The sequence below is a fragment of the Ptychodera flava genome, chromosome 7, assembly GCF_041260155.1.
Source record: "Ptychodera flava strain L36383 chromosome 7, AS_Pfla_20210202, whole genome shotgun sequence".
In the NCBI taxonomy this organism is placed as follows: domain Eukaryota; kingdom Metazoa; phylum Hemichordata; class Enteropneusta; family Ptychoderidae; genus Ptychodera; species Ptychodera flava.
In genome coordinates, this window is record NC_091934.1 from 28,429,278 (window position 1) to 28,438,778 (window position 9,501).

General features: G+C 36.3%; 1 protein-coding gene across 1 annotated transcript; it reads right to left on the reverse strand.

Moving 5' to 3' along the window:
• Positions 1-1,676: 1,676 nt before the first annotated feature.
• LOC139137186 (uncharacterized) lies at positions 1,677-9,493 on the reverse strand. Its single transcript, XM_070705164.1, has 5 exons — positions 9,343-9,493; positions 8,717-8,971; positions 7,965-8,107; positions 7,106-7,319; positions 1,677-6,267 (listed from the first exon to the last, which is right to left on the reverse strand). The coding sequence occupies exons 1-4, from the start codon at positions 9,389-9,391 to the stop codon at positions 7,143-7,145; spliced, it is 624 nt and encodes a 207-aa protein (XP_070561265.1). The 5' UTR covers positions 9,392-9,493; the 3' UTR covers positions 1,677-6,267; positions 7,106-7,142.
• Between the last annotated feature and the right edge of the window lie 8 nt (positions 9,494-9,501).

Consider the following 9,501-nt stretch of genomic DNA (forward strand, 5'->3'; position numbering starts at 1 on the left):
ACACTGGAAGAAGTCACATGATAAAAAAATAGCTTGGTAGGGTAGGGTACCCATGAAATAATTGTATTCACTAAAAACATAATACCAGGGATCACCAATATGTATGATAATGACTTGTCCTCTCAAGAATCATCATAATAGAAATACTCATATACTGTAAATGTCGCTACACTGTGGAAGTCTGTATGGTTACAGTGGATCTACTCCAGAATAAAAGGGACGTGTGGTGTTCTGACAAGTCCATCCTCACTACAGATAATGTGTGCAAAAACATAAAGAAATATCCATGGAGTAATTGTATTCACTGTGTATAAGAACATTGTCATTACCAGATAACCATTATGTACAATTTTGGCTTGTCATCTAAAGAATCATCATGACAGAAATACACATATACTGTAAATGTTGCCACACTGTGAAAGTTTGGTTACAGTAGATCTACTCTGTAATAAAAGGGTAACATGTGATGTTCTGTAGATTCCATACACACAGGAGATCATGTGTACAAACACATATAGAAAAATGCATGTTTTGTTTGTATTCTGTGGTCCATTTGAATTCTGATTCCGCTGTTTGATAATTCCAGGACTGTGCAGCGTTAAACAAGGGTATACCGGTATGCATTTGTCGTACCATACAGACACCTCTAACTTGCCATAGAAGCTCTATAACATCTATATGTGAGCTAAAAATCAATCTTGCACATGAAGATTTGCAGACTTTAAATCTCTGTGATTTGCAGACGCTCTATATTGACACTGCATGGGGGTTCTAGTCACTCTGTTACCATCGTCCGGTCTGCATAGCTTGGATAAGTCGGTGTAGTAGTCTCCAGGCTTTTTGAGGGAGAGTCCCTGCCCAAAGGAACTCCTTTGGCTAGTGAAGTTTCACAGTTGTAGATCAACAATTTGGAAGATATGACATTCATGTTGATTATTTTCATGCATACAAACAGCAACAAAGCTCCAATTTTCAAGTAGCGGTGATCAGAATTACTGTTTCCTGTAATAGTAAGACATTCAGTTCTGGATTCATCAGATTTCCTAATTTCCAATCACTGCACAACTTGAGAATACCCAATTTGTTCAACTACAAAATGTTTTGAAAAGAATTCTAAAACAAACTGTCTCCCTATAAAAGAGAATTGTTGTGGAATTGACAAATGCAAGCTGAGACTGGTAATATTATCACTTTCATCAAAGTGGCCTTTCACAACACATGTGTTTTCACGTTTGAATTATGGTGGCTTTGGTTGTGTACCGGTATGTGAGTACTTCGTGAAGACATTCAGTGTCTTGACAGACTCATTAACTTTAAATTGTGTTGAGACAATAAGACTTAAATGCCAAACATGGATTTTCATCAATATTAGCCAGAGCTCTCACACCTTCTACTTAAACTTTGAATATATTGAAACCTGCCAGATTGCTGAAGGATATAGCTGTTATCTAGAAGGCTCAGAACATTTTGATTCTGACCAATGACTGCCTTGACATGTAGAAGCCACTAAACGGAGCACTGTGATTGGTCGATCGCCTCAGAGTAGTTACTGAGTTTGTAATTGCTTGTTATCGTGTGGAAGTCTCTGTTTGAATGGGACTGATGTGCTGTGAGGGAGTGAAAACAAAATACCAAGTCATCTCAACACACGATGCAAACAGATCTACATACTTGAATATGGTCAGTCGCAAAAGTATTTATTTTTAAAGATAATTGCACTTTGGTATATTTACATGATCATTGTATCATCCAGTCCTTTTCTTTTTTTAAACAAGTCACTGACAATGACATAGTCCCCACTTGTAATAGGAGTATTAGTCTTGATGGGCAGGGAAATTAAGAAGTATCACTGGAGTGTATATGTTCAGATCTATGGGCACATAGGTTTATGCCATTTTTCCCAATTTATAACAAGAGGTATGTCTAAGTTATGGTTCTAAATCGGGAAAAAAGATCAGACCTCTAGCTGTATTGGCCAGCCAAGAAATACATATGTGTATAATAAATGAGGTACAAGATGTGACATCTTTAGGTCTAATATCCTATCAAATTGAAGCGTATAGAACTCAAGGTTACTGAGTTATGCATATATATGTATAATCAAGGTCAAAGGTCATCAAGGTCATTGACATTTTGAAAAAAAATGTATTGCTAATTAAAACCATATATGCCAAAATTCAGACCTCCAGCACTATTCGCTTGCCCAGAATTAGATATGTGCATAATTAATGAGGTAAAGCAGTGTTGTCATAAGGTCTCCCATCCTACTAAATATAAAGGACATAGCACTTGTGGTTACTAATTAATTGACATAAACGTATATTAAAGGTAAAAGGTTATCGAGGTTACATGACATTTGTCAAAACAATTCTATCATATAGTTATCCCTATATACCAAAAAATCAGACATCCAGCTCTATTGGCTTGCTGAGAATTAGATATGTGCATAATTAATGAGGTACAATATGTGGCGTCATAAGGTGTCCCATCATACCAAATATGAAGGGTGTAGCATCTGTGGTTACCGAGTTATGGACAAATATGTATATTTGAGGTCAAGGTCAATGAGGTCACGTGACATTTTGTCAAAAAATTGTATTGCTAAGTTATCCCTATATACCAAAAATCAGACCTCCAGCTCTATTTGCTCGCTCAAAATTAGATATGCGTATAATTAATGAGTGCAATATGGGGCATCATAAGGTGTCCAATCATACTATATATGAAAGGTTAGCACTTGTGGTTCCTGAGTTATGGACAATATGTATATTTCAGGTCAAAGGTCACCAAGTCACATGACATTTTGTCCAAAAAATTGTATGACTAAGTTATCCCTATATACCAAAAATCAGACCTCTAGCTCTATTGGCTTGCTCAAAATTAGATATGCACATAATTAATAAGGTACAATATGTGGCGTCATAAGGTGTCCCATCATACCATATATGAAGGGTGTAGCACTTGTGGTTACTGAGTTATGGACAAATATGTATATTTGAGGTCAAAGGTCATTGAGGTCATGTGACATTTGTCCAAAAAATTTTATTACTAAGTTATCCCTATATACCAAAAATCAGACCTCTAGCTCCATTGGCTCGCTCAAAATAAGATATGTGCATAATTAATGAGGTACAATATGTGGCGTCATAAGGTGTCCCATTATACATATATGAAAGGTTTAGCACTTGTGGTTACTGTGTTATGGACAAATATGTATATTTCAGGTCAAAGGTCATTGAGATCACGTGACATTTTGTCCAAAAAATTGTATGACTAAGTTATACCCTAGCTCTCTTGGCTTGCTCAAAATTAGATATGTGCATAATTAATGAGGTTCAATATGTGGCGTCATAAGGTGTCCCATCTTACCAAATATGAAAGGGTGTTGCACTTGTGGTTACTGAGTTGTGGACAAATATGTATATTTCAGGTCAAAGGTAATTGAGGTCACATGACATTTGCCCAAAGAAATTGTATTGCTAAGTTATCCCCATATACCAAAATCAGACCTCTAGCTCTATTGGCTCGCTCAAAATTAGATATCGACATAATTAATGAGGTACAATATGTGGCGTCATAAGGTGTCCAATCATACCATATATGAGGTTTGGCACTTGTGGTTACTGAGTTGTGGACAAATATGTATATTTCAGGTCAAAGGTCACCAAGGTCACATGACATTTTGTCAAAGTGTCTGAGATATCTGTTCGAACGGATTGATTCACGGATGGACATGACCCAATCTATGAGCCCCCTGGACTTTATTTTTGGGGGCTAAAAAACTGTGTCACTGCATCCTTTTTGCAATATGAATACGATGAGAAACTAAATTTTTATTTTTCTTGGCCTTATACATGGGAGTCTATGGAGAGCTGCCTTATACATGGGAGTCTATGGAGGTGTAAACTAAAAAGTCCTCAAACACGGCCAAATTTGATCGCATTGTGAAACAAATCGACGTGCATCTGTATGAGGTAGGGTACTATTTAAGTTTGAAAGAAATTGACCTGGGCATCTCTGACATATCTGCGTGAACGGACGGACGCACGCACGCACGGACATGACCAAACCTATAAGTCCCCCCGGACGGTGTCCGTGGGGACTAAAAATAACAAATCTGTACATCACTGTGGTGTTAGAATGTGAATTATTCAAGATAAATCCAATTTGTCTGAAATTGTAACGGCAAGCAGAGAAAATGCAGCATCATAATTACTGTAAATTTTGAAGGAATAAAAATGAAATATAAAAATGACAAAATAAAAACTCTCTTTCTGTCATGAAATGCAAAAACATTCTGTAAATGAACTCTTTTTAATGTACAGATATTGCAGAGAGTTGTAAAATTACACTTGAGGTTCATTTTAAAGAGTCTCATCGTTCATTAAACTAATATACCAGTACATGGCTACACGATTCAAATACACTTGAGGTTCATTTTCAAAGAGAGCTTTCATTAAACTGATACACCAGTACATGGCTACACGATTCAAATACACTTGAGGTTCATTTTCAAAGAGAGCTTTCATTAACTGATACACCAGTACGTGGCTACATGATTCATTATAGCGAAATTCTACACTTTAACATTACATTTTCTGAAGATGATACAAGGAAACAATATGGTGAAATACATCAAATTTGAACAAAAGTAAGTTTGTAGGCCACAATTTCACATACATAATTCATGTTACAACAAATGAGGCAAGTCACAAAATCCAGTGCTAGATTGATGCAACGTCATTTCACTGACTGATGTTTGGGCTAGACATTTGAAAAATTAATTTAACCAAACATCCACTGTTTGTTCTCTTGTCGTCTTTGAGTCTTTCACATGTGAAGGGTCGACCTGCATCAAAATACAATGTTGTATTATGGTGCTGGCCTATATGTGAATGAAGACATGGTAGATGCCAGAAATACCCTAATGGACACACCTTTCAGACAACATTTACAATTTTTAGCCTCAAAAAAATCTATTAGACATATGAAATTCTGCTGTAAAGTCGGTTTTGATTCAGTAATGCCCACAGAAAGATGGTAAACTCCCCTATATTGAGATAGTGGGACGGATGCCCATGATGGGAATTAAAATAAAGTTCCGACGGCGATACTACCAATAAACAGGAACAGACATAGGAATAACTTACATCTACTAAACCATACATCTATCATTCATAATGGCAGGAATAAAAGTCAGAATTAAAATTTAAATACATGGACAAATAAAAATAGTTTACACAATAAACATTATGATATTGAGAAGAATGTCGGGTAAATAGCCAAATACTCAAGTTTTAGTGTGAGAATATAAAAAAACTCTGAAGAGTACAATCTTGGTATTCTGATTTCAAGATGAGTGTGATATCAATCAGTACATGTTCCTTGTGTCTGTGTTGTTGGCTTTTCAGACTCTGTAAAATTAGTACTGTACTGTATACTAAATGGCACAGAAAATTGTACGCTGTCAATGCAAAGGGCTGTCAAGTGAAAATAGGGTCGGCCTGTGAACATGACTACACTTTTCCTTATCAGAACTGCAGCATGGAAAATGACAAAAACACGTTATTACATTCTGTAAAAGCAGCATCTAATTACCACAACATGCAAAGGTTACAACAATCCCAGACAGTTTATGCCAGGGTCAGCATAGCACTTTTGTAAAAGTGTAAAATCTTAAAGTAATCTCTTGTATCTATACCTGAATAACTATATAGAACCAATGACTGTACAGTTATATTTTTGTACTGTCTGAGTATACATAATTTGGTAACGTTCTCAAGTAACATTAACCATTTTGGACCATTAAAACCCTGTCACTTCCCAAAATGGAAGAGTCAATTCTGTTTTACCCTTGGACTTTCTGATTTTGGTACGTGTTACTCTTTTGAAAGGCAAGGTAAAGCTTCAGTCATGGTTGTAGCCCAAAGGTCGGTCATGAAATCTTGTCAAAATTTGCAAAAAGTAACAGTAATTGAAATCCAGTCCTTTCAATTTATTTCAGTCAGAAAACTTATTTTACTTAATATTCTCTTTGGTTTGGTTTACCCATACAATGATATGTACATATGGCACAGGTGAGCCACGAAATCAGTTCCAAAATACAAGACTGCTTTGGCTAGATGTAAGCACACACCGTTAAAACACCGAGACAAAGTTCTGATATGCATCTGGACCTTGGCTTACCAGAGGTTTAATCAAAAGTCTCTGAGCACATTCAGTAGGTTATGACTCAGCTACCTTCTAAATCTCTTCACCCACGAATATCTGCAAACAATAACATGAGGAAAGTTATGTCAGAATGTGGCTCGGCTGTTTTCATACATGTAGTGAGGATCTCAGAGTGTAGATGCATGAATGAACCAACAAAGTTGACGACATCAAGGTACTGTATATTTAATGAGATGTTTTGGAAAAAGGGCATGTGCTGATGAGGCATAAACTTCATTAACCTTTTCCTGCCAGACAGTATCACTTCCCCATCAGCCAAGTCAGTAAAAAGCGGTATGGAGCCAAAACATGATGTATTTTCACCCACTTGGCTTGGTCTGTTATAGCATCTTTAGTCCAAAAAGATCAAGTTTACAGTATTAATGTTTTCAAGAGCTTTCAAATGTACAGTTTTATGTTAAAATACACTATATGGAATATGTTACGTGTTTCATTAATTTTAACCATCGACATGGTGGTGAAATATGGTCTTGGCAGGAATAGGGTTAACTAAAAGGGAATATTTTAGTTCACAACAATTTTATTCATTGGGATAATAAACCTACTTGTGTCTGTCAAACTGTATCTGAAAAATAATATCTTTCATAAAACCATCTGAGTATTACTGTTGCCTGTTTGGTTTTTCTACTTGTAATGTATGCCAAAACGGTGGGTTTTACAGAGCAGCTTTTTTCTTGGTACCATATGAGTCTTTTCAGAGGTTTTTTGCACATTACGGAGAGATCCTAGAAAATGTGGCTATCATATGATCAAACTCTTTCTAAATTTCTGACATACATCCTCAAAAGCAAATCTCTTTTTTCAGCCATTGCTGGGCCTGGCCACATTATGTGGAATGCAAGTCTTAAACTGCAAGAAAAGCATAACATTTTACCTGAAACACTTTACAAGATGTACAGAGCTGCTCCTCTTTAGTTTTGTGATTTCAGCGCTGACGCCAGATGGGGACACACTTCATCCAGTACTCTCACAAACTCATCAAATGCATCAGGGCCTTTGGTCATCAGGGTATATATCAACTGCCGTCTTTGTTCATACTCATCGTAAATTCTATTAGTGATTTTTGCTATATCCTCCATTGTAAATAACTGTAAGAGAGGAGACATGACACACATTAAGGATTACCCAGACTGTGAACATTATAGAATACATGTAGATCATTAGATATTGGGAGAAAAGGAGCTGTGTGCAGTGTGGCAAGAATGGAAACAAACATTTTTTCCTTCAAATTTTTCATATATGTTTGTATTTTTGGAGTGTAGGTAGAGCATTCTTCCTTTCCCAAAACTCTTCATTTTTAATTCACTTTCCCATCACCATTACATCTTGCTCTGAGTTTATTACAGGAATTACAGAAAAGAATATGATTCCGGAGCAAGGAAACAATATTTTTTTGGATGTACTATTAAATCTGACTTTTAGCACTATGTATGAACAAAACCATTTTTAGGTAAGGATAAAGAAATTTTTTGCTTGTACTTTTCACTGGCCCACATATTTTTTACCAAAATATGGACAATTCCCCTGACAATGGTCTCTCCATTCATACTGTTTATGTACTGAAAAGTTTGAACATTTCTAATTACATGTCATCTGAGCTAAAATTAATGCTCTGTAAATTGCTCACACAGTAAAATTTTATTGATAGTCTGTAAAAGTATAACTGTGTACTAAGACCATCAAAATACACATTTTTAATCATACAATCTTCCTAAAGAATCATATTGACTTACTTTCATTTTATCCAATACCGGTGACACTGGAAGATCCTTCACAATGTCTGGCGTCAAATCCCGGAGAATGTCTCTATGCCTGTCTGTCATTGTATAACAAGGTGTGGCACCATCACCGGGGGATGGAGAGTTTCGATCTTGGTCTGTAAATATAAGGCAAAATCTTCATTTGTTGATTCAACTTTCAACAAAGGAGAATGAAAACCTAGTTTTGGCAATTGGTCTCCTGGCAGAAGCAGAAAGCACAAAACTAAATTTGTATGCCTTGTCTCAATTCTATACGCTTGCAAATACAGTGAAATGTACACCCATGAAGTTGACTGTTCAGGCAGAATGTGCCTCGGGAACAGATATTTTGGACTCTCAAAGTTTAATAATTCGGTTATAATAAATTACCTAAATTACCTAAATTACAACTTGTTGGGCTTGTTTTAAACTCTTACTGTAAGAAAATTTTCATTTTTTTCCAGAAAATCGAAGATTCAATTTTTCTCCATAGGGATGACAGCCATTTTGATTTTCAAATATTGGTAAATATTGAGTGATTTGTTTCTCCAGTACCAAAATTTGCATGGTGACCCCTGATTTTTATTCTTGATTTTGAAAGAGAATGGTTGAAAGATTCCTTGAGAAAAGATTGCGCAAAAGTGTAAGTCTTTCAGTTTTGAAGTGTAATACTACCAAGGTCATTTTTATTAAAAAAAACTCTTTCATAGGAGACAGTAATAATCAAGATGAACATAACCATATACCTTCTATGGAATCTTCTCTGCAGATACCAGACTCAGAGGAGGATCTCTCAGGGTGGCTTTCACCCGACTCTGTGCTGTCAGCTCTTGACACAGTTGACCGTGTAGCACAGCCTTCATCATCTGCATCTTCCACTGTCTCTGTGGTTAGGTTGTTTCCAGCGCTCTCTGGTTGTTCTGCAATCATCAGAGCGATTTCTTCCCCGCTATCATTATTGCCTGGCGGTGTATCTCCTCCTCTGGTGGCAGTGTTGGTTGCTGTGGTTTGTGGTGTAAAATAGAACAAACACGATCGGAACTTTAACTAAGTAGAATAGGATCTTTTAATTGTTTGAATTTATCAAAAGTGTAACGCGCCCTTAAGCTGAAAGTTGCGATGTTACAAATTTACCTGTAAAAACATGTGAATTGCAGGAAAAGAAAAGTAGAGGAGCTTTATAAATTTGCTGATTATACCAATATTACTACAATAATCCTTTTCCCCAAAATTAGTTCCAATCGTGTTAACTATACATTAAACATGTTGCAATTTCAAATTTTGTTTGGGGAGTAACTTTGGCTAAAACCTTCTTTGTTATACAGAAACCTCACATGTTCGATCATGGGGATCACATTAAACTGCAACTTACAGGCTGCTGCTGTCTCTGAAGACTGATTATTTCCAGCGCTCTCTAACATTGGAAAGTTTCCTTCTCCTGCACCATTATTGATTGGCAACGGTCCTCCTCTATTGTTGGCAGCATTGGTTGCTGCTGTTTGTGGTGTAAAACACAACCATGCATTAAAAA

Coding starts and splice junctions, on each gene's coding strand:
- LOC139137186 (XM_070705164.1), bottom strand. CDS start 9,391: ATGTTAGAGAGCGCTGGAAATAATCAGTCTTCAGAGACAGCAGCAGCC. Junction 8,108..8,716: donor CAGAGAAGATTCCATAGAAG/GTATATGGTTAT, acceptor TTATATTTACAG/ACCAAGATCGAAACTCTCCA. Junction 7,320..7,964: donor CGGTATTGGATAAAATGAAA/GTAAGTCAATAT, acceptor CCTCTCTTACAG/TTATTTACAATGGAGGATAT.